Source organism: Monodelphis domestica, chromosome 5, assembly GCF_027887165.1.
Source record: "Monodelphis domestica isolate mMonDom1 chromosome 5, mMonDom1.pri, whole genome shotgun sequence".
NCBI classification, from domain to species: Eukaryota; Metazoa; Chordata; class Mammalia; order Didelphimorphia; family Didelphidae; genus Monodelphis; species Monodelphis domestica.
Window position 1 is genome coordinate 229736243 of NC_077231.1, and position 27110 is coordinate 229763352.

General features: G+C 31.4%; 1 protein-coding gene across 12 annotated transcripts in view; it reads right to left on the reverse strand.

Annotated features, from left to right (window-relative positions):
• Nucleotides 1-27110, reverse strand: part of KMT2C (lysine methyltransferase 2C) — a 337243-nt gene that overhangs the window by 129177 nt on the left and 180956 nt on the right. For all 12 annotated transcript variants that reach the window (XM_056799936.1, XM_056799944.1, XM_056799939.1 and 9 more), the window contains 4 exons: nucleotides 17929-18042; nucleotides 16288-16374; nucleotides 14422-15149; nucleotides 886-1005 (listed from right to left, as the gene is read on the reverse strand). In XM_056799936.1, the coding sequence (XP_056655914.1) occupies nucleotides 886-1005; nucleotides 14422-15149; nucleotides 16288-16374; nucleotides 17929-18042 (1049 nt within the window). The remainder of the gene's footprint in view (nucleotides 1-885; nucleotides 1006-14421; nucleotides 15150-16287; nucleotides 16375-17928; nucleotides 18043-27110) is intronic.

The following is a 27110-nucleotide window of genomic DNA, read 5'->3' on the forward strand; positions in this document are numbered from 1 at the left end:
GATGATGAATCAGAATAACTGCCTGCCTCCTTGGCAGTCCTAAAGCAGGACTTCAACTGTGATTGGTAGATGTAGAATTAGGGGAAGGTAGAGGAAGTGACAACTCCTGAGTGAGTGCTACTGAGACTTCTTCATTCTTTGGAAGTGGAGACTAGAGAGAATTCTTCATTCTCTGGAGTGGAGGCCAGACCCAAGACCCTGTTCCTGGTGAGGTTGTTCTAAAATCTCTTCCTTTGAACTGACATATGGTGAGTGAAAAGTTGACTCTTAACTGCTATATTTTCTGAAAAAACTAACCTCAAGAGAGACTTAGCTCTTGAGAAAGACTTCCCCAAGAAAGACTTCCTTGCCTTTGCCTAGGCCTAAGGACTAACTCACCCTGCCTGGGCTGAGCCAGGGGCAGGAGTAAATTACTTAGTGCTTAGGCTAGATATTTTACCCTACCCTCTCTCTGATTTTTTTACTTTACTCTTTCTACATTTTATAAATGAATTGTAAATAATTGTCTTTGGAATAAATTGAATTCCTGGCAACCACACTCTTAAATAATCCATTCCACCTTTTTAAATTATTAACACCTTTCCCCCTTACATTACTAAATACTTAAAAAAACCACAAAAAGATATGTTAAGCATTTTAACAATTAAAACACATAATATAAATCCAAAGCTCCCTATTCATAGTCTACTTTTAATTCATCAAAGACTTTCTGAGACTAACTACATATACACACATGCAAATAATAATATGTTTTCAAAATTTTAAAAGATGGAATATAAAACTACATCAGCTAAACTATACATGCATAAGTATTTTTATTCATCTCTCCAATAGTATTTATCAAAAGTCAGCATGATAAATAAATAGAAATACAATTTTATTTACCACTTTGATGCTCCAAATGGTACTTCCAGTAAGCTGTCTGGGTTTAAAAATATCCCGACCTTCTGAAATGTCTGGGGACCAGGAAGGTGGGCTCACGGTATTATTGGTACTCCAAGCCCCCTAGGATATGGCAGGTGAGAAAATAGATGTATAAAACTCAGCAACATAAAAAGTCAAAGCCAGCAACTAAAAATTTTAGAATAGCAAAAGCAAATGTAGACGTATGGAAATTTAGGACAAATTGCTTCAAAGTGGGGTAAAAATTAATTGACTCCTCTCCTCACCACAGTTTTACAATAATGTTTATGGCTTCTTTTTATAAGAATGTTTTACTCAGGAGATAAAAACAGTAGATGACACAACATTAAGAATAGGGTTTATGTAACATCACCATAAATATACAGTTTGTACTTATAAAAGAATGTCCAAATTCTACGTCAAATCTATAGGGATTTTAATTTATTATGCCCTTCCTCTTTTATCACCTCATACCAAAGAAATGTTTTATTGCACTATTGTTGCAATCAGAATGAAAAGACAAGCAGAAAAGGAATAAGAATAGTCTCACTTACTACTTTTAAAAAATGCTTTTAAATAAATGAACATATTCCATAAAAACATATGAAAAACATATGAAAAAACACACTTAAACATATATAACAGTGACAATGATTTCCATTATTGAATTAACTATAAATTTGAGGGAAGAAGATTCATAGTGAGATACTGGCACTTTGGATTAATTAGAGAGAAAAAAGTAAACAGAATTAGGGCAAATTGTCCTAAAAGCTAACAAAGTATAATGAGCATAGGAATTCACTGAAAGTAAGAGTAAGACTATATTTAGGAAATTTTCATTTCACTTCCAAAAAATTACATTCAGCAATAATTACAACTAATTGAATCTATATGCTAAGTACAAAGAAAAATATTTATGCTTTAATGATCATTTAACAAAGTCAAGCAAAAAAAAATGTCTTCTGGGAAGAAATCAATTAAAAAAAAAATAAACCCTTACCTCCGTCTTGGAGTCAATACTGTGTACTGGCTCCAAGGCAGAAGAGTGGTAAGGGCTAGGCAATGGGGATCAAGTGACTTGCCCAGGGTCACACAGCTGGGAAGTGTCTGAGGTCAGATTTGAACCTAGGACCTCCCATCTCTAGACCTGGCTCTCAATCCACTGAGCTACCCAGCTGCCCCCAGAAGAAATCAATTTTGAATCTAAAAATTTACTAATCTATATGCTTGTTATAAATTAAAAGTTAAATGACCAAAAACTTGTTAAGACATTAAAATGAAACACTGCACATTTACTTACCAGGTATATATAATGTTATCAAAAATCACAAATAGCATCTTCATATCACAAAATTAACACTGCCAGAAATTAAATAGGCATCAATCTGAAATTTTAAGATATTAGCTCTTAACTTGAGTAAGAGCAATGGATAGTAACAAGTATTAAACTAGAACCATATTTAATGGAATAAACAAATGGAATTCTGTTGTTGAACACTTTCCTTAACTGTTCCTTAAATTAAGAAACATGCATGTAGATCTTTCCTTCATTCTCATTGTGTGGAGAGGAAAAGGGACATTGGGCAAATATTTGGGGTTATAAGATAGTTTAAGATAGCAAGCCAAGTCTCATTCCATTCCAATCTGCATCTCAGACATTCACTACCACATTTTTGTCCCAATGTCTGCCCTCCTTCAGTATTACCAGGCATGTGGCACAGTGACTGCAATATAATAAGCTGTTAGAAAAAGCTCAGTCTCTTTTTAAATTTCTTAAATTCCTTTTAATAGTTGACAACTTGCATTCATTGAGGATGCCAAATCATTACAAAGTCTTAACCAATGTTAAGTGTTCATTGTTCTACTATATCTCAGAAGGCTTAGAATTGGAATTGATATTGTTTCATGTCCTCATTTCCACTTAGGACCAAATCACCAAAAAATTATCTCAGTCATTTATGTCTGCCATTCAATTATATCTTGGGGTTCAAGTTTTTTAAATTTACTTTTCCATCCAGAAAAAGCAATAAAACTCTTGTCGATAATTTTAATAAAGTTCTGCCTTTCTTTCCATCCCTTACCTATATGATTATAGAAACCTTCATCACTGAGTGTTAATCCTAATGGGTAATGTCTACTGATGTAGTATGATTTAACAGATAGAACACCGGACTTGGGAGTTAGGAAAGCCTCAATTCAAACTTCACCTCTGATGCTTACTAGTTATATCACCATAAAAGAAATTATTTTATCTCTATAGACCATAGTCCCTCATGTAAAAAACCAGAAGCTACACTCCAAATCTAGATTTGTTACTTTATGGGGGAAAAAAGAAGGCAGTAACATCAAAGTGTCCTTAACTGAATGAACTTTAACATCTTTGCCTAATATATCTAAAAACAATTTAAACCACTAAGGTAATTACCAAACAAACCACCTTAATTCAAAATTTCCCCCAACAGCAATCAAGGTCCTTGTCCACAATCTCTTGCTCTTCCATAGCTCTTTCATTAATTTCCAAGTCTTCATAAGCCTGGTTCTCTATCCCTCACTCTCCTTTTTCTACAGCCAGATAAGCTCTGCTCCATCAATATTTTCTGCCTTACCTAATCTTAACCCAACCCCTTCCAAGGCTAGATATTTTTGGTCATGGCTACCTAGATAAAGTATATTACTTAAATTTACCTCTTCAATTTCACCTCCTGAAGAGATCAGATGCCAAATGGAAGAACTCAGAAAATTCTGCTGTGTAAAGCTCATTACAATAGTGTGTGTGTGTGTGTGTGTGTATACACACACACACACACACACACACACACACACACACACACACACACATATATATTTCAAATTAGATATTCAGGCGGTTATGCTGTAATTTCCTACTAAATAAAAAAACACATTTCTATTAGTTCTTCAAAATGATAATTTTCTCATTGCTCTATCATTCTAGTGTGACTTCCTGCAAATGATCAAACTTCCTATTTTATATCAGTTATTTGTTTCTAAATACTACCCACTACTAGAACTCCCCTCCATCACAACTCAATACTGTCTTCTCTCTGGGATTCTATAATACTTCACTATGAATATTCTTTATTGTTCTCCTTTACAGATCATCTTTCCTCTTAACCACCAGTTACATCAAAAGTAGTATCTTTTGCATTTTGTACTGATATATTCTTTTGAAATGTCATTTTATTTTCTTACGTCTATAGTTAACATCTCTAGGTATATAACTAATTTATATCTCTTTTTCCAACATCTCTATCCTTTTATATTCTCACACATACAGCGGGATATTACCAATGGTTTTTTTGCCCACTATTTAAATTCAACAGATCCTAAAAGAATTCTTCAGCTTAATTGCTCTGGGCAGAAGGAAGTCTTAAACATGATGATACTGTGAAAGGTCATGGGCATAACAGAAATGCAGTCAATTTACTAACTTAGTAAAAGATCAAAAAGTAATAGAAATACAATGAAAAGACTGCAAAGAGCTAAAGGCAAATTTTACCTAAGACTTGAACTTTGAGGATCAAAATAAGAGAGGCAAGAAAAAGATAATGACTGTAAAATAATGGTAATATCAAAAACAAAATCCACTGATTAAACTTTTTAATAACTATTTTGGTCAAAGGAACAAATGGAAGCAACATTAAATTTTTAGGGGATAAAGCTGGGAAAGGGAGACTAATATATTGAGTGATCATATTCAACATTATATTTGCATAGAGCATACTGGTGCAAATCTAATGAGATGCAACTAATTAAGAGGCTTTATATATATTAACATGTAAAGAGATTTGAATATATTTATTCATACATATATGAATGGATACTAGGACTGAATTTCATAAAGAACATTATTGGACAATACATTAATTATCAATTAGAGAAATATTTGGAGTTTTAGTGAATTTAATTATAGTGAACTTACCATAGCATGACCAATTCTAGTGATTATAAACATTAATAATATAACCTGAAGTGAAGACAAGAAAATTATGACCCTCAGGCTACAGGTGCTATTTTAACACCAACTGAGAGCAGCACTTGTCTATTTGATATATTTCATAAATGAACAGTTGGTCTGAGTAAGGGATTTTTATTTCAGAAGCTACGATTAAAATATGGAAATGGCAAGTTCTCTAGTAACCACAAGAAGGTAAAAATATTTTCCAAGAATCTTTAAAATCTAATTTTTTAAAAAGACTTTCAACCAAAAAAGGAGCAACTGTCATAGTTATTAAACTATAGGCTGCAAAGAGCTGTTAATAACATAGGAATTATGGTTGTACATATGCTGCAGCAATTTTTCATTTTAAAGTGTTAAAGGAAAATCAGATGATCCGCCCTCCAAACAAAAAAGGCATTAAAAAAACCGAGAAACATCAAATAGAAGACATAAAATCAGAAAGCAAATTTATCCACAGAAGTATCCTGGGAAGGAAGCATATTGCTTTGAAGTCTAATACCTTACTCTACACAAAGTTAGTTTTGAGGTTGAAAGGATAAAAGGTAGCGTATATTATTAAGATATACTAATGTAAGGAATTCCAAGATATAAAAAAAAAGAGGAAGCTTGATGGAAAGATTTTAGGTGAAGCTCAATAAAGGTTTATAAGTGATACCTGGAAAACCTAAAGAGAATGCCAAATGGATGAGTTAGGAAAGCTGCTCACAAACAACGCTGAGAGACTTGAAACACTAAGATCTATAGAAAATTTCTTAATTTGCCTTACTTTTATTCTTTGCAGGATAAAGGAACTAACAAACAGCACTATTCTACAAGTAACTCTTACCAAACAAGGAAGAAATGATGGCTGTAGTAAAAACTAATGAAATCTTGTCAAAAAGTTTGATCTAACCATCTAAGAATTAGTGACAAAGAAACTGAAGAGAAAGTAAGGCAGGGTCTGAGATAATGAAGGCTTCTGCCACATAAGAGCTCTTTATTCTCTTCTAGTCAACATCACAAAATCTCAAAAGCCTTTCACATCATCCCCAATTCTAACCTCCTTCTCCTTATGCCCTTAAATTTTATCCTGTCCCCAATTCCACTGGTTGTTAATCCTCTAAATTTCTACCTTAAATGACACTCAGCTCTTTTCCTCATTTTCTACAAAATATGTCCAGCCTTTGGGGGGGAAAAAAAGCTTCAACTGTTCCTACAACTTTTAATTTATCTTCCTTTTTCTCTTTTCCCCCACATAGATAAAAAATGTCATTGAAAATTATTCTTTTCTTATGACTATTTTCATTTATCTGAATTCTTTCTCAACTTCTTGTAATCTTATAATTTCTAAATTCATCAGTAATCTGAAGCACTTCTTTCTGAGTCTTATCAATGGTTTATAAAATTCTAAAAAGAGTGATATCTATTAACCCTCAACAAGAAAAATAAAATTTGTATCCCTCATAACACATCTTGGTATTCTTTGGCTCAGTGTCAACATCTATCTCATAATCTTAAAAGATTAACATTCTGAAAATGAGCAACTGAAAGCTAAGAAAGTCACCATAAACTTTACATGGTCCATAAGTCATGAAAAATATTCCCTGACCATGGAACTATCTACAATTCTAAAACTTTTATAAAGAATCATGTAGCTCTAAGTTTATTAAATGAAATTAAATTTCACCTCAGCATATGAGACAAGTGTTTGAAGTTCTAAACTTTCATTAACTACTATCTGAAGTCAGGTCCATAAGTCATTCTGAAGGTATTTTCCAACATCTAAAGAGATGTGCTATCATGTTATTATTATCATGATCATATTCAGATAAAGTTTTTAATAATAAACAAAGTTAAGCTATCACCTATAATTTAAAATTATGCTTTATAATTCTTGCGTATTTAGCATAGTAATCACTTAAACAAGTAGAATTTAAATGTATTGATTAAACTAAAGTTGTTGGCAAAAATCAGCATTTCAACATTATTCCTTTAAAAAATGCCCACCTAAAATCTGAAAACAAGTATACAAATTAAACTGGCTCCTCTGAATGTTAATATAGCTGCACTTGGGGGGGTTGGGAGGGGGAAGGGAAGGGAAGGGTGAACAGGAATTAAATAATTTCATTTAATTAGTAGCAATATTTTTACTTAAAAAATTTTCAAATAGGATCCCTAAGGAGAATAGAATAGTAATGCTCTGGCACAGTTATGACACTGAAGCCAAAAAAAGTAAAATTCACTATAATGTCCCTTTTCAAGATCACAAGTTATTGCACTCAACATTGGCCAATTTAACCACTGACATTTGTTTTAATTAGAAAACTAATGTATAACTTTTAAACTCTGGGGGAAATTATCTTTAACTACACATTTTAGTCAGATATTTTTATAACTATTTAACCCAGTGGGTACTCCTATATGATTTATACTTTTAAACATGGCATTACATTTTTTAAAAGGGAAATTTAAGTCCATATAACTGAAGTTCTGCTAAGTACCCTAGATATCACACTAATCTAGAGGCTTTTTCCTTTGTCACTGAAAGAAATAATAAAAATCAAAAGGCAAAGTTAAGAACCATTTGCTAAAATACCTTGGGGGTATAAAAATACATGGTAATCTCTTCCTCACTAGAGAAATACATTAAATTATTGAAAAATTAAATTTCATTCTCAGTGATGAGATAAATATGTGAATTTAATGGGAACTTTTTTTTTTAAAGCAACAATTTATCTTCTCTTACCATGAAATCAAAACAGGTGGGTATAGATAAAAACTAAAATTCTGTTTATACTCAAAATTAAAATATGGGGAGTGGGGAAAATATACTACAAATAAAATAACAAATTTTGATGAAATATTTTTCTTTTTAAAATAATTAGGAGTATTTAGTCTTTATAAAATAGCGAAAGGATAAAAAAAAAAACCCAACCTCTCAGTATTTCAGACTTTACTAGTTCATTTTGGTTTCATATTACCATGATAATTGATATGTGACAGGTTTCAAATCAATTTTGGTCAGAATTTAGGATAAAATCCATCGGGAGAGAAAAATGAGGTAAGCCTGTTTTTCTTGGATTTTTTATCAGTCCAAACAGTCTGAGATGACAAGGCAAATACTAACTACTTGACAGAAGAATTCCAATGTAAATCTGGGTTTTTCAGGTTCTATGTATTTTGTTGCTTTTTTGTTTTTTATTTTTTGTAAATCTATGAGCTAAAATCTTCAAGAAAAGCTACCCAGGGTCAGGGGTGGGTATAAGATAGCACAGGTGGGTGGCTCAGTGGATTGAGAGCCAGGCCTAGAGATGGGAGCTCCTAGGTTCAAATCTGGCCTCAGACACTTCCCAGTTGTGTGACACTGGGCAAGTCACTTAAGCCCCAATCCCTAGCCCTTACCACTCTTCTACCTTGGTACCAATCAATAGTATTGATTCTAAAATAGGAAAGTAAGGGTTAAAAAAAAAATAAATGAAAAGCCACCAGCTAAAAAAGGGGGGAAAAAAAGGCAAAATTTTCTCTAAAGTATTGCTTCTTCAGAAGCTTTCAATTTATTCATATTTACTACTAAATGAGAAAATAAATTGAATTCAGTATAATTTTGGAAGTTTCTTTAATTCTTATCTTTACTTCTAGAGCCATACAGATTGGATTTACAGATAACTCATTTGTATATCCACTTAGCAACATCCAACCTCATTTCTCTTCCTCTCTGAATGCCCCATTAGAACTTCTTGGGCATCATTTCCCTTTCCCTCTAATTTGCCCTATGTCTGAAAAGAGCAGAAACAAAAGAAAGATCTTACTTTCACTGTTCTTTCTCATGGAGAAACTTATGCCTCACCTTGTCCAGTTTATTTTGTGGAATACCAATAGAGATGGCTTTTTGTACACAGGTCAATATCTGGGTAATGGAGACTATTACATTTAAAAAAATACATACTATCTTCAATTAAATGAGAACTTAATATAAGAATGTAAACTAAATAAAAGGACAAATTCCAAAAAATAATTTTGAAAGGTCAGCCATATAAATATTGAATCCTAGGTTAATCAAGTTTTAGATTCTGCTTTCTTGAAATGTGTTCAGTTTAGAAAGCAAGAAACCTGGTAGCATATTCTATATGAGGTCATACATATTCTATATTTGAGAAGCATTAAAATAGAGGAACTTGTTTTCTCATACACAAAAAATAATTTTTATATGTAAATTCTGGAAGCAATTGATAGTTGTAGGCAATATATTGGCTTATAAGCTTTATCGGGTTGCCAAAGGCATAAATGACACAAAACGGTTAAGTACCTCTGGTATTCAATTCAATCACTGGTTACAAAAATGGGTCTGAAATAACCATTAATATTTTAGTTTCTAAGAAAATGATGGCTATGGAATGTTACATATGTCATCATATACTTTAATATTTATTAGTTCTACTTATATCTATGGGAAATTACTAAACAATGAAAAAAAAAAGCACCAAATGGGGGCAGCTAAGGACTCAAGGGATAGAGAGAACCAAGCCTGGAGACAGGAGGTCCTGGCTTCAAATATTAGCTGTGTGGCCCTGGGTAACTCACTTAACCCCCATTGCCTAGTCTATACTGCCCTTCTGCCTGGGAACCAAAACATAATATTGATTCTAATATGGAAGGTAAGAGTTTAAAAAAATAATCTAAAGTAGATTTTAACTCGGATCAAATTTTTAAAAAACTGAATGCTAAGTTTTTAAAACAACTCTTACTTTTAAAAGTAAATTTATCACATAGCCCAAGTGTCTTTAGAAGATCTTTAGTTAATAAACTTTCTTTACTTTAAGTTGTTCTACTATTTAAATATCAATAATTTTCTTCAAACAGATTCATCAGATTTATATTAAACAAAAACAATTTTGAAGTACTAAAAAACTGAAAACAAAATATTTGTAAGAATTACAAGAATTACGGTAGCAGATGTAATAGAAAACTGGTACAAAGAAAAAACTGAGTGAATCTAGGAAGTTCATTACTGATATAAATACAAAATGAAAGAAACAAAGTCATAAAAAAACCCTAAATTATATCGATAACAGAAATAAAAAACTTCAAATGCAAAATAAAACCCCAGGGAACACTGTGCACACTGTGGATTCTGGAGCCTAAATTCTTTTTAACTTTTGAGTTCGGCTCTTAGGTTAGGGGAGTGGAAGGAGATAATAAGAAATGAATGGGGAGATATGAGAACGAAAGATGACAATCAAATATTATAAAGAAGATACTATAATAACTAATAATGAATAAAAATGGGACAACTTCTATGCTTTCAGCAACTAAGAAAGGGAGAGCTATTATCTTCTTTTTTTTTTAAACCTTTAACTTTCCATCTTGCAATCAATATTGTGTATTGGTTCCAAGGCAGAAGAGTGGTATGGGCAAGGCAATGGGGGTTAAGTGACTTGCCCAGGGTCACACAGCTGGGAAGTGTCTGAGGCCAGATTTGAACCTAAGACCTCCCACCTATAGGCCTGGCTCTCAATCCACTGAGCTACCCAGCTGCCCCCTGAGAGCTATTATCTTCTATACATTGGATGCAAGTAACACTTGGCAAATACCTGCTTGGACAATTTATGGTGCAAAGGAATAGCACAGGAATAAATGAGTCATTCCATTAAATGCTACGTAGTAGCTACATAAAACCTACAGCAAGCATTATCTGCAATGGGAATGAGTTAGAAGCCTTCCCAATAAGATCAGGAGTGAAGCAAGGATGCCCATTAACACATCTATTAATTAATGAATTATTTAATGTTTTAATATCTTATTAGAAATACTAGCTTTAGCAATAAGGAAAGGAAAAAAATTGAAGGAATTAAAGTAGGCAATGAGGAAACTACACTATCACTCTTTGCAGATGACAGAGAATCTTAGAGAGTCAATGAAAAAAATTAGTTGAAATAATAAACCTAGTAAAGTTGTAAGATACAAAATAAAACCACATAAATCATCAGCATTTCTATATAGTACCAATGAAGCCTAATAGCAAGAATTAGAGAAATTCCATTTAAAATCACTAAGCAATAAAAAATACCTGGGAAATACAGAAATTACATGAACACAATACAAAACAATTTTTTACACAAATGAAGTCAGATCTGAAGAATTGGAGAAATATTAATGGCTCATTAGTAAACTGAACTAATATAATAAAAATCACAATTGTACCTAAATTATTTATTCAGTGCCATAACAAACTACCAAATATTTTATAAAACTAGAAAAAATAATAACAAAATTCATCTGGAAGAACAAAAGGTCAAGAATATCAAGAGAAATAATGGAAAAAATATGAAGGAAGGTGGCCAAGCAGTATAGATACAAAACTATACTATAAAGCAGCAAATCATCAAAATAAGGTTCTGGCTCAGAAATTAAGAATTTCTAAGAAAGGTAGATTAATCGAGTAGATTAGAATACATCAGATACAGGGGTAAGTGACTTTAGCAATCTAGTGTTTGATAAACCCAAAGATCCCAGCTTTTAAAATAAGAACTCACTATTTAACAAAAACTGCTGGAAAAATTTAAAAGTCTGGCAAAAGCTAGGAATAGACCAGTACCTCATCCTACACCAAGATACAGTCAAAATAGATATAGAGTGATACCATACTAAACATGGGAAACCCAATACTTTATTTGACAGATCTTTGGGGAAGGAAAGAATTTATGAACAAACAAGAGCCCGAGTATTATAAAATATAAAATGAATAATTTTGATTATATTAAATTCAAAAACTTTTGTACAAACAAAACAAATGCAATCAAGATTAGAAGGGAAACATTAAACTGGGGAAAATTTTTTTGAACAAATATCTCTGATCAAAGTCTAATTTCTCAAATTCATAGAGAACTAAGTCAATTTCATAAGAATACAAACTATTTTTCAATTGACAAATGGCCAAAGGATATGCATAATCTTCAGATGAAAAAACAAAACCATAAATAATCATATGAAAAAATGTTCTAAATTACTCTTAAATAGAAAAATGCACATTAGAACAACACAGAGGCACGACTCATTACTAGTATCAGATTGGCCAATATGATAGTAAAGGAAAGTGATAAGCATTGGAGGGGATGTGGCAAAATTAGGACACTAATGCATTGCTGGTGGAGTTGTGAATTGATTCAACCATTTTGGAGGGCAATTTGGAACAATACCTAAAGGTCAATAAAATGTGAGAATACCCTTTGATCATGTGATGTCACTATTTGGTCTGAAAAGACCTACTTGTACAAAAATATTTATAGTAGCTCTTTTTGTAGTGGCAAAAAATAGGAAATTAAGGGGATGTCCATGAATTAGGGAATGGCAGAGCAAATTGTGGTACATTTGGTGATGGAATACTAGTGTGCTATAAGAAACCATGAGCAAAATGATTTCAGAAAAGGATGGAAATATCTATAGAAACTGATGTAGAGTGCAATAATCAGAACTGAGAGAGCACTGTATTTAATAACAGCAATATTGGATGATGATTATCTGTGAAAACTTGGTTAATCTTATCAATGCACTGATCTGAGGAAATCCTGAAAGATTTATGATGGGAAAGCTCTCCATCTCCAGAGAAAGAATTTCACATCAGTGTATTTATGGTTTTATTTTGGGGTTTTGGTTATGTATGCTCTTACAGCAATAATCAATATGGAAGTGTGTTTTGCATGATATTAAAAATAAATTTTTTAATTTTAAATTAGATAAAAAACATTTTTAATTTATGTTTAGAGACAAGTAGAAAATGAAAGCAATAGGGCCTTTTACATAGCACTAGAATATGATTTCCCATATGTGAGAATAAATTTCTTTTAAGTCAGATCTTATATAATTAACTGGTATTTTATAAGTAATAAAACCACATTAAATTAAACCAGAAGCCAAATACAGAATAATAATACCAGGAATTAAAGCTAGTAATAAAAGCATTCTGGAAATGAGTAGTTTCTGAAGGAAGATCCCCCCAAAATTGAGGTATTATGCAATACTATGCTTTTTGATTACACCTTTTGCCATTAGCATTGCTCTGTGATAAGAAGCACAGCCCAGGAGCTACTACTAAATCTCAGGCTTCATGCTGTCTCAACTTTGTTATATTTTAGAGAACCTTTTGCTAAGGGTGGTTAAAAGAATATAATGAAGTGAAGCAATGGTTATTTGATAGTGGCAGGAGCTACAGGAAAGATGCTATATACCATATAGAACCCAGAAAAAAAAAACAAAAAGGATGGCTGTATAAAACAAAAGCATAAGAAAATGTTTAGGATGACATATCAGAGTTTAGAATAATGGCATGATTATCTTTAAGAATAGAAAAGGAGGGCTTAAAATATAGGGATTTGCTTTTTAATCAGTTAATGTACAAGAACCATAAGACCTTCTCTTGAAGGATACAAAATGGAATAAAATTTACAGTACAACTCCAGAGAAAGAGCTTCAAGAAGGCTGACTGATATTCCAATTGCCATTAAGATTCACTTAAGTGAATGAATCTGATTACAAGAGAAATATCTGGCTTAAAACTCAAGTCTTTTTTTTAGTTATAGTAACTACAACATGCCATACAAATAAATTATTGGGAAAGGGGTCACATATTAATTTTCAAAACAGTGAACATGAAAACCAAAAACCAAGAAATTTATGCAATACAAAGTGTTTTAAAAAAATAAAAATTTGAAAACCACCAATTAACATTTATTTTTGCTCAATAGTGTTTAAAAATCAATCAATATCACTCAGACCAAATACTTTAGGAATTCAAATATTATGAGTATTGATATAATCATCATAATAAAACAAAAAGTCACAACTTCATTACTTTTTAGTGCCTTGAACCAGTATGACCACATAATTTTTTGTGTCATGAAATATTTCTCTAAATTATTTTTTCATGTTCTGTCATGATTACAAATGATTATTTTATAAAAAATGATGCTTTGTTATCACATCAGCATTAGTCCTTATAGATTAACTTAAATTATACAGAAAATTCAAGTTAGCCTTAATAGCAAGCTCTCAAAAATTTTGAAAGCAAGAGAAATAAACTATATTCCTTTTGCTGACTGCATAATAATGATAAAATTCTATTTTCCCATCAAATAGACATACACAGGGAAAAAAATTATGATTTTAAGTTTTTACAAAAAAACTCACACACATTAACTTTATAAAAACTGAATCACTCCTCACCCCCAGAAAAAGAATTCACAGCAAAATCCTAATAGGATTACTAGAAGGTTTTGGGGGAGGGTAGAAGAGAAAGGTGTGTGAGTGTATGTGGGTGTGTGTAAAATAAACTGAGACATGGAAGGTAAAAATTACCGCAAAGGACAACTTTTTAGTCAAATGCACTGCACACTTGGCTTTTGAGAAAGATTTGTTATTTTTTTATAAATAAAGAATGCTTCAAAAGCAGTTATTGCCTACAGGATAGCATGGACCAAATCGAGATATTAGTGTTCATAATTCTATTTTCCCAATGATTTAAAAGAACATTTTATTCAACACTAAAAAGAAAAAGAAAATCCTACCTGTTTTGACCGAGGTCTCCCTGGAGAAAATTTTCTTTTGGTAATAGCTGGTTTACCCATGCCAATTTTTGGAGTGACTGAGATATAAGTTGTTGGCATAATGTTTCCAGCAGAACAATGTAAATTTGAAGGTTCATTATGAAGCATATCATTTGTCGATGTCAAGTCTAAAGATACTAAGGAAGGGGAACACATATTTCTCTTGCTTATATCAGCTGTGGATGAAAATGCTGAATCTGTCTCAGATGGTGATTTTATGAGTTTTTCTTCTGGAGGTGAACTAACTTTTAAACAACTGTCAAAGCTAGGGACAGATTCCATTTCTACAATACTAGATGAAACTTCAGAGATTTCATCTTTTTCAATTTCTCCTTGAAACTTTTCTATTCCCAATTCATTCGTTGTAATTAGAACAGTTTTTTCTATACATATAGATGGTGAAACTTCTGAGACTGCAGTAATATTTTCAGGTGTTAACTGTGGAGATGGTGATTCTTCAATAGGTCCTGCTGTGTGGGACTCTTGTAAGGCCTGTGGCTCTTCTTCATTTTGTGAAACCTTCATTTTTGTCAGTGTGAAATCATTTTCTGTCACTTCCATCTTATTTTGATTTTGACTTTCATCATAAATGGCTTCTACCATTTTGTCAGATGTTTCCATTTCATCTTCATCAGCTTGATGTGAAACTTCATTTTGAACATCAGCATTTAATTTATCATGTGTGGGATCTGTAAAAAAAAATTTTTAATATATGTAGAGAAATATAGATATATACAGTTTATATTTTATTAACATAAAAAAATTTTAGGTCTAATTATAGAGATATTTTAAAAACATAGTATAACACAGTGTCAATGGGACATAAGACCTAATAGCTTCTATGAGAAAAAGACTTTGAAGAAAAGTTGTTAGCAGGCTTAGTCAAACTGAAGTAACCTGCTTTGTGTTCAATTCTTTGTTACCGCCACCCCCAAAAAAAAAATGCAATAAATATTTTGGCATAGAAAGTAAAATCCCTTATAATTCTATTTTAAACTATATGCTTAGCAGTGGGATTTTTGGGTTAGAGGAGATATGTAAAAAATTAATTATGTTTTAAAGCTTAATTCCAAATTACTTTTAAAATGGGTAGACCAATGCATAGGTCTACGAAAAATGAGTGGATTGGTGTACCTAGTTTTCCATAATCACTACAACATTAACTGTTTTTTTTTCTTTTTACCATCTTTACAAAGTATAAAGTAAAATGTCTGGGTTGTCTACATTTACATTTCTTCTACAAAATTTCAGATTGAACATTTTCAGGGGTATAGTTAATAGACTGCAATACTTTTTGAGAGAATTCTTTTTTCATGCCTTTTGGCTATGTATCCATTAGGGAATAGTTCTTAATTTATGTTAATTCCCTATGTATCTTCAGTAGTTGAATTTTATATCATAACAAAAACAACAACAACAACAAAAACATAATTAGTGATCCATCAATTGAGAAAATAGCTGACCAAATTTGGTATGTGAATATAATGAAGTAACTGAATATAAGGTGTTCAGGAACAAGTTTGGCTCTGGTAAAGAGACAAGAATATGGGGAACAACCAGGAAGGAATATTGAATGGGCTATCAGATTTAGTTGATGGATTATGAAGTTTACTGAATTTGTTTTACTCTTTTTTTTTCTGAAAAAATATCTCTTCATGGGTAGAGGAGGAAGAAGATTCTTATTAAGCAATATTTTTGATGAAAAACAAAGCCAATAAAGTTTGTAAAAAATTAATTGATAGGTCACCTCACTCAAATGGGAACTTCCATCCCTAGTACAAATTACACAATATAAAATAAACAAATTTAATACTAAAGATTACTTACCAGGAATTAGAGGACTGCCTGTTATAAGTCTTTCTGATGAATTATCATTCTTGATATTAGTCAGTTCTTCTTCACCTTCATGGACAGCTGTTGGAAACAATTTCATAATGTCTCCAACAGTTTGCAATACTTTTACACTTAATCATGAACATTTTCAGGATGATTAATTTGAGTAAGAGGTTTTACACTTCCTCCACAAAACAATGGATTCAAATATTCTGTTACTATAATTATCCCATTTTTGTCCTTCCCACATAACTCAAGTTATTTTCTACTATAATGTTGTCTGTTATTTCCCTACTGTAACCTACACTTTTTGTTTCTCTCTGATTATTATGTGAGAAATTTAATGTTATAAACCATGAAAATCCACACACACAAAATGCTTTTTCTCCAAAAATAAGTAATACTAAGCAAACCAAATTAATGGAGTATGGGATTAATTTCTCCATAAATCTAAAAAAATCATATACCTATAAATCCAAAATGGACAACTCATTCATGTACATGCATGTGTACACACAATACAAAAACACATATACTCAATGTCACATAAAATGATGCAATTTAAAGTTTTTATGGCATCAGAAATACAGATGCTATACATTTATATGAAATATAACTATCATATTATTTAAATTTCTATTTTAATAAGCCTGTGTGACCTGTCATTACACAGTGTACACATGTGACAAATTTCTGGATAACATTTTCCAAAATTAATGGAAAGAAAGAAGAGGTCCACTAGCTTGCACAATTGAGTCACCTAACTCAATAGCATTTGTCTTGTGAGATCACATCAAAACTATCAGGGATGGATGAAACCCATGTTCAATGGATGATGTTGTGTCAAGGATTAGTTTTAAGGTTGAGCAGCAATTAATGAAAGGTTTTATAAAGTTCAAATACCATATAGAGTAACCCATAAAACAAATATTACTTATGTTTCTTTTAATAGAAACGTATCAGTGTTTAAAAATTGTCAATAAATTAGGACGTACCATTTATACTTCTTAAGTTATTTAAACATAAAACAGCAATAAAACTTTGGGGAGTCTATCAGTATGTCATGTGTGTATATATTAACGTATGCATGAAGAACAGAGAATTTGTCTTAACTATACATTCTAAATATAAACTACTGTAAAAATGAAGAATTTAATTAATAAAGTAATAAGTTTTTTATATGTCAGTTATAAAGCTAATAAATGACAATTAAAAATTTTTCTATTCATGAGATGATCAGGAATTTTTAAAACAAAAAGCCAAACCATTTAAAAAACATATTTTTAAAAAACCAACAAATATTTAATTAAAAGTATACAAACATTTGAGGATACAATAAAGCTTAAATCTAGATATACTTTTAAATTTCAGTACTTGAAATGATATGTAACAATGAGAGTTAACACAAGATCAAGTTTTAGCACACCCTTACAAATAAGCACCCTATTTCTGATCAATTTTTCTACATTAATTTATAGTTATCATTTCTTTTTTTGAGTCGCCCCATATGAGTTAAGTACTATACATACTATTAATTTCATCTTTAGTTTTAATTTAGTAAGCTATAAAATGTGTTTTTGTGTTTATGTGTAGAAAATGTTAACTATCTTCACATTTAATTATAGATTTTCTTACCAACTGGAACAATTTCAGGGATTAACTCTTGATGTACAGAATTACTCTTCACAGCTTGGTCCAGAAATGCCAAACCTTCATCGGGTTTTTCTGTTTCCATTTCATTAACAGAATCTTAAAAGGAAAACAATTTCTATTCATTAGGATATCACATATCTGATGTATTTTAGGAAGCCTGATGGTTCTTTTAGAGCTCTACTATTAACTGATATGAGTAGAAGTATTAGGTTCTACTATTGCTTGATCTCATTAAAACAAAACAAAAATTATAAATTGCTATACTTCGCAACATATAGACTATTATACATACTAGTTAATATCTTAAAATCTAGAAAAACAACACTATCCAAAGACAAATATACTGAATGATCCCAGGAAAGTTCTCTCCAACTGTCCCACCCTTACCATTCTTTTTCCTTGAAACCAATACTTAATACAAACTCTAATAGTTATGGCTTAAAAGAAAAAAAGAAAAACAATATACATTTCAAACATTCTAAAGTTATTATATGAAGGCAGTAAAATTCAATTAATAATGGATTTACAGTCAGAGAACATCAATTCAAATGCTTTAACTTATCATTTATGACTTACATGACACTTATTCTCTCTGAGAACTATCTAGATATACAATCCATCAATCCATTCATCCATTCCATAAATTATGAAGGCGCTAAATTCACAAGTTTAACACTATGACAATCTTTCCATGCAATTTAAAACTCATTATAATTATAATATGTTTTATGATTCAAATAAGTCTATTACTAAGAAATATAACAGCTGCTAATCTCATCAACTCTTCCCTCTTTTCAATCTCCCCTCACATCCACTGGCTTCATTTTACTTGTCTTTTACTTTACTTTCTCTTAACTTTCATTTATATCTGATGCTAAGATCCCCTCAAGTTTTTTTCCCCCACACCATAACTGTTTGTCCTTAAGGCAGAGAATATCTTGGTTGCCTTTATGACACTTAACATTTCACCTGCTCCAAGATGCCTTTCTTTGTTCTTCAAAGAATATTTTCCATTTAAACTGCCTGTAAGTAGAATTTTTAGCATGACATCTTATCAATTAAACAATAAGCTCCTTCAGAGGAGAAATGTTTTTTTGTTTTGTTAGAAAGAACAGTGCTAAGCTCTAAAGACAAATACAAGGTAAACTCACAAAAATCGCCTTTATGGCATAGAACAACTCTGTTCTTTCAAGATACAGCTCAATTACCATACACTGCATGATAGTGAAGACTCATGTTCTTAGTATGCCGGTTCTGAAACAACTATTTTGTAGTATTTTTTTTACATGACATATGATTCTAATTATGTTGTATTTGCTTTCTTCTGCATTAGAACATAAATTCCTTTCAAGTAGATATTAGTTTCAGGTTTCCTCTTTTTTATTCTAGCACCTAGTAGCACTCAGGCAACAGGAAGGACTATAAAATAAAAACCAACTGACAAATAGCCCAGTATGTTTCTTTTTCACCTTCTAACTCCTAGAAAATTCTTGCCTACAATTTATTAACACGTATTTACATGAGAGCCTCTTCTAATATTTATTCATCAACTAAAAATGATCTTTATAAATTCAGAAATCTTTTTGCTAAATTCATGTTGTCAGTCTTTACTCCTTATCCTTCATGACCTCTATACTATTAATCTACCAAACACAACTCCTTTTTTGATTTTGTCGTCTCTTTAGAGGTAGCAAAGTGACAGTGCTAGAGCCCTCAGTCAGCTATAAAGAAGAATAATACTTACTATCTTTGTGAGCCTGAACTTAACCAACTACTAGCTCAACTCTACCTCCTCAAAAGTAAAATGAAGAAATTAGTACCAGTTCCAGAGGTTGTTGCTAGAATCAACTTCAATAATATGCAAAACTTAGCACAAAATTTAGCACAATGTCTGGCACTTAGTAGGAACATAGTTCACTCCTTACACCTGCTGATAATCTATCCTAATTCTCTACTCTTTCGTTAGTATTTTTTGATCTCCTTTGCAGAAATTTCTCTTCATTCTATGTAAGTACTTGACTAAGCCTTCATGGTATCCTGTTTTAGTTATTGCAATAAAACTTTTTTAAATTGTTTTAAAATATTTTATTTTTCCAATTCCATATAAAAATAATTTTTAGCATTCATTTCTCAAAAATTGTGTTCCAAATTCTCTCCTACACTTCTTCTACTGTACGTTTCCTTAAAGGGCAAGAAATATGTGAAGACATGTAAAAAACATTTCCATATTACTCATCATGTGGGGAAGATGGGGCCAAATAAAGAAATTGTTTAAAAGCATGTTTTGATCAATGCATTTAGATTCCAACAATTCTTTCTCTATAGGAGGATAGCATTTTTTCATCATAAGTCCTTTGGAATTGTCTTAGATCATTGTATTGCCATGTCATTAACAATTGATCATTCTACAGTAATATTGCTGTTCTCGTGGTTCAGTTCACTTCACTTAAATTCATTTAAAATATTTCAGGTTTTTCTGAATGCATCTTGATCATTTCTTAAAACAATATTCCATACTAATCATATACCACAACTTGAGTCTCTCCCCAAATATTGGCCATCTATTAGATTTCCAAATCTCTGCAAGCACAAAAAAGGCTGTTATATTATATTATTGTATATATCAATCCTTTTCTTTTCTTTTTTTTTTTAAACTCTGGGATATAGACCTGGTAGTGATATGGCCTGGGTCAAAAGTATATGCAATTTAGGAGCCCTTTGGGCATACCTGCAAATTTCTCTCCAGAATGGTTACCTCAGTTCACAACTCCAACCTGATTTTGCCATATACTCTCCAACATCTGTCATTTTCCTTTCCTATTACATTAGCCAATCAAATAGGTATGAAGTACTACTTCAGAGACTTTCCAGTTTCACTTCCCTAATCAATAGCAATTTAAAGCATTTTTCCATATGACCATAGTTTTATTTCTTCATCAGAAAACTGGCTATTCATATCCTTTATTTATCATTTGGAGAATGAATTGTATTCTTATAAATTTGAGAAATGAAGCCTTTATCAAAAAAACATTCAGTAAAAGTTTAAGCATTAGCTGAAACCTCTATGTCCCTCAACTAAAAAAAACTTTTAAAAAAACTTTTTGTGAGATGATTTTCTCCATTTTACCTCATGCTTATCACAGTGCATCCCTCTATCTTAACCAATAATTTTCTTCTTTCTTTCATTCTTTTTTTTTTAGATATCATTCCATTAGACTTAACTCACACCTTTGCCTTCTGTCAATTCATGAATTCAACTATTAGCTGTCCAAGTGATGATAAATTACAAGTATCTTCTGGCCACATTGGAATGTAAATGATTTAACCTTATTGAAGCCCTTATGAATTCTCTTTCCTTTTGACCTTATGTTTCTTCTGAGTCTTATATTTTCTATTCAGGTCATTTTTTGTCAACAAGAATGCATTAAAATTTTACTTCGTTAGAAATACATCTCCCTACCCCTCCAAGGATAATACCATTTTGCTGCGTTAATTATTCTTGGTTGTATTTCTAGTTCCCTTGCTATCCCTCTGGAATATCATACCCCAAACCCTTAGATCCCATAATGTAGACGTTGTTAAAACATATGTTTTCTTGTTTGTGGCTCAAAGATATTTGAAATATTTCTTTCTGGTTACATGATTTGTAAATTTCCCCCCCTAAATAGGAACTCTGGAATTTGGCTATAATATGACTGAGAGTTTTCATTTGAGGAAGTCTTTCAAGAGGTGATAAGTAGAATGGTTCCATTTCAATTTTCCTTTCTGATTCTAGGATAATCAGAGCATTCTACCTTGATAATTTCTTCAAAGATGACACCTAAATTATTTTGTTAACCATGTCTTTCAAGTAATCCAATAATTCTTAAAATCTCTCTCCTCAATATATATTACAGGTCAATTTTTTTTAATGACATGTTTTATATTTCCTTTTATTTTTTCATTCTTTTGAGTTCATTGATTATGTCTCAGGGAGTCATTATCTTCCATTTGTTCAGTTCTAATTCTTAAAGAATTATTTTCTTCATTAGCTTTTCCACCTCCTTTTCCATTTGGCCAATTCTACTTTTTAAAAAGTACTTTTATTCAGTGAATTTTTAAATCTTTTTTTTTCTATTTGGCCAGTTCTGCTTTTTAAGGACTTCTATTCAGCAAATGTTTTGCACATCTATTTCAATTTGGCCAGTTCTACTTTTTAAAAAAAAAAATTTATTTTTTTTCCATATTACCATTTTAAATCAGTTTTTAAAAAGTTTTGTATTCCAAATTATCTCTCTTCTTATGGGCCTTCACTTCCTCCCTCCCTGCTCTCCCTCCTACCTGAGAGACTAAGAATTCGGATAAAGATTTTGCATTTGCAATCATATAAAACATTTTCATATTAGTCATTTTGTCAAAGAAATCTTAAAAGAAAAAAAAGGAAGAAAATATATTTCAGTACACATTCAGACTCTGTTAGTTTTGGGTCGTTTTTTTTTGGTTTGGTTTTGTTTTGGTTTTTTCCCAGAGGGAACACGGAAATTTTCATTGTGAGTCTCCAGAACTATTCTGGATCACCGAACTGCTGATAATAACTAGGTCATTCACAGTTGTTCATCAAGAAATACTGCTGTCACAATGAAGGTCTTCCAGTATAAGTCTAGATTTTTGTGAAATTCATCCTGCTTGTCATTTTAATAGTATTTCATAATCATCATAAACCACAACTTTCCCAGACATTCCCCAATTGAGAGCCAACTTCTTAATTTACAATTCTTTATTACTACAAAGAGAATTGCAATAAATATTTTTTCTACCAGGAGGCTGGTCCTTTTCCCTTTTTATTCACCTCTCTGAGATACAGACCTAGTAATGGATGAAATGCTCTCAAGAATGGTTGGATGAGATCACCATAGCACCAGCAGTCAATTGGTGTACCAGTTTTCCCACATCCCCTCAAACATTTATCACTTTACTCTTTTTACATATTAGCCAATTCAATAAATGGGAAGTGGTACCCTCAAGGTTCTTTTGATTTTAATTTCTCTAAAAAAGAATGATTTAGAGCATTTTTTCTTATGACTATAGATGACCTTGATTTCTTAATCTGAAAACTGCCTTTTCATATTCTATGACCATTTATGAAATAGAAGAAGTCTTTTATTTTTATAAATGACATTTTCTATATATTAGAAATTAGACTTTTAATAGAGAAACTTGCTCCATTAAAATTCTTAATTTTTTTTTCTTTCAGATGAATGTAATTTTTTTTTTGGACTGACTTTGTATGCAAAGTATTTTGAAATTAAATGTATACAATTCTGGTTAGATAAGTATATCATTTTAAGGAAAGCTCCATTAATTCCTCTTCTCTCTGGTATTTTTTTTTAAATCCTTACCTTCCGTTTTGGAATTAATACTATGTATTGGTTCCAAGGCAGAAGAGTGGTAAGGGCTAAGCAACATAGCTAGGAAGTGTCTAAGGCCAAATTTGAACCTAGGATAGCAAGGGATAGGCAATTGGGTAAAGTAACTTGCCTAGAGTAACAGAGCTAGGAAATGTTGGGGACCAGATTTTAACTCAGAATATCCTGTCACCATTTCTAGCTCTCTATTCACTGTGTCACCTAACAACTGCTTCTTTATAGTTACTATATTAAAATTCTTTTGTTGTTGTTGTTGTTTGCCTCTTTTCCCAGATTATTTCTTTACTTTTACCTTTATACTAAAAATTGAGCTATGATGCTAGTGTGAAAGGGGCAGTATCCAAAGATTCCAGTTTTTTGTGCTGCTCTTTTCAGATCTAGTTCTGGAAGTCTATAAGTTTTAAGTTTTTCCAAAGTGTATGATTTAAGTAGAGGTGTGGTCCACTGGCCATCCCTCCTGGCTTATACTCAGGTTTCTAGGGAATCACAAGTAATCTCTTCAACTGTGACCAAGATTCCTGGTCCCTTGCAGGGGCACACAAGTGTGCTAATGCTTCTCTTCACCTGTGACAAAGAAGTGCATACATGAATAATTCAATGCAAAGGAATCTTACATCCAGGCTAGTCAGCAAAGAACTGCCTATAATCTTTTAGTTATCTGACCTCCTTACCCTCTGTGGGCTGAGGACTCAAGAAGCCTTCACTACTCATTTAGGCACCACCAAAACCTGTTTGCTAGGTGCAACCTATTGATATAGACTATGGTCCACTCTCACCCCAATGAGGCAATCATTTACTCCTGACCTAAAATGTCCTGAGAAGGAAAATTGTTTCAAACTATCCTTTTATTGGTTCTGATACCCCAAACTTCATTATGAAATGTAAAAGCTTTTTTGGAGGGGAATTTGAGGGCAGTCAGATGAATCTGCATTTATTTTGGTATCATAGCCCCATGTACAATCTCACATTTAATCTATCCCTTCTAAAGTCTATCATATATCTGATTACCATATTGATATTCTGATATCAATAATATTTCTGTTTATGAGTTTGATGTTCTTGACCCAAATTACTCACTATTAAAACAACCTCTTCTAGTGGTTAGTTTTTTACAGGTCTATCTTAACCATATTCTCATTATATAATTCATCTTATTTTTCTGTTAGTTTATAAGATATAATTGGATGTTTTTTCTAAGATTCTCCACAGTACAAAAATAAAAAAGGTTGTTGATTGAAATAATTAATCGCACTGACACTTGGTCAATATTAAAATCAGATAAATTCAAACACAAACTTTCAAAGCAATCTACATCTCTAATTATTGTTAGCATCTTATTTTCTTTTCGGGATTTGAAAAAAAATTATTATTGAACTTTTTAAACTCTTTTTTCTTTTTATTTTTTTAAACTATTACTAACCCTTTATTGACAACCAACTCCATTGGAAACTAACAAAAAAACCCTCCTTTTCAAAACAATGGCCAAGTTGGAAAATGAGTATCTTATTCTGCATAGAGTAGTGCAGCTTTATTACTCACAAGATAGACTTGAGTATTATAAACAAAAGCCCTTATTTTACTAAATAGAAAATATATTTCAAATGAATAACCAAGATTTTATTTAGAATGACATTCTTATAAGGCTAGACAATTGGGATTACTCAAATTTTTTCACTGAAAATTAAAGGATATACAGTAAAAACTTACTAGGGGAATAAGACTGTTTTCTTCAACAAAGAGAACTTAGTTATCAATAATTAGAAAAGACTATAAAAAACAATTTAGAAGTTATTTATAAGGGAAAAAATTCAAAATAAAATTGAATTTTTATTTATTTGCAATGGTATTTATCAAAATGACAAACTTTGCATTAGCAAAGTGAGATATTTGGGGTGACTTCAAATTCCATGTTAAAATGTTTCTAAAGGTAGAGAATTAAATATTTTACTTGTTATTCCATTAACCTGGTCATTTCATATATTAAGTAATCATCTGTTGCTATTAATTCATAAGCTGACTTGGAAAATAACTAGGCAAAATAGTTTCAAATAACTTTTATTTCTTCAAATATCACAATTACTATTTCTTTTTATTTCTTTTTCTTATTTTCAATTAAATTACCTAATGCTCTGTAAACTATTACTCATATCCCAAAAATGGAATATGTGGTTTCATATATTACTAACTATATAGTTTTTGTTTTCAATTTACTCGTGAACATAAAAAACCACTGAACCCCCTTTTGTGATTATAATAGTATTACCCTTTATGATATTTTCTTAACATTATCGTTAGTTTTTAGTAAAATAGCTAGATTGTTTAATAAAAATTATAAAGATAAGCTAAGAAAATTACAGTTTAGGAAAGTATCAACTTTTGTTTACATGTTAACCTTAAGTCTACAACCCAGGAGTTTTCACTAACCCTACCACACCCCTCTCATGTGCATTATGGGATGCACACAGGAGGTGGAAGGATACTTTCATTTACACATATTAGTTAATCAAACTGCTGAATTCTAATATCACAACAAGTATCAGCAAAAACAACAAGACCCTGACTGAGTAATGCAAAGGCCTTGGAAAGGTCAGCTATAATAATGGACGTGTTACCACCCATACTGATTTCTTTTACACTTAATCAGCACTTGATCATTCATTAAGAAAATGGAAATTTTTATGAAAAATTTTATATACTATTTTGATTATGATTGTTTTTTTTTTCTGTCACTGTGTCATCAGATTTCTTGGCATAAAAATAGCTCAGGGTCTCTGGTGCTGATTTGGACCAGGATCTGGCTTTATTAGGAGTTTGGCCTCCTCTAAATAAACCTATTTTAGCTTGGAGTTTTTGCACTGGTGTGATAAATTTTTGGCACACTCTGTCTTCTTTAACTTTCAGAATTTCAATTTTGGTTACATGCTCAATTCATTTAATGCATTTCTATTTGTGGATTAAACTTTTTGAAAATAATAATTTTTGACTAAATCTCTTAGTTAAATCTCTTTTATATATTCTCATTATAATCTTTTTAAAAGCATAAAATTATCTGTAATTACTACTAATTGTTCACTGATTAATATGCTATCAAAGACATTATTTAAACTGTAATTGGAATATTTCTTTTAAGCTTACAAATTATAATTTTTACTATTGTAGTTATTAAGGAATATGCTTAGACTTGCTTTTCTTTATTTGTAAATATTTTGTGCTTAAATATAAAACCAATTTTGGTAAAAATAACATGCCAAACTAAAAGGATATACACATACACATACTCTCATTCAATAATTATCACAAATTTATTTTTAATATTTCTAATATTCCAGTCATTTAACTTCTTCAATTCATTATCTTAAATGTTTCAAGGTCTGAAAGGTACATGAAATATTATGAATTATTGTTTTCTTTTCATATTTTCCCTACAATTCTATCAGTATCATTTTCTAGCTAAGGAAATGCTGATATTTGGTGTATATAAAATTAGAAGTTATATTATTTATCTTTCATGATGGGGTTTCCTTGTTTATCTCTTAACACTATTGTTTTTGTAGCCAAGTCTCCTATTAAGATTTTTTCCATTTTTGGGGGCAGCTAGGTGACTCAGTCAACTGAGAGCCAGGCACAGAGATGGGAGATTCTAGGTTCTAATGAAACCTAGGACACAACCTAGTTATGTCATCCTGTGCAAGTCATATAACCCCTTTGCCTTGGAAACAATACACAGTATTGATTTTAAGACAGGGTTTGGATTTTTTT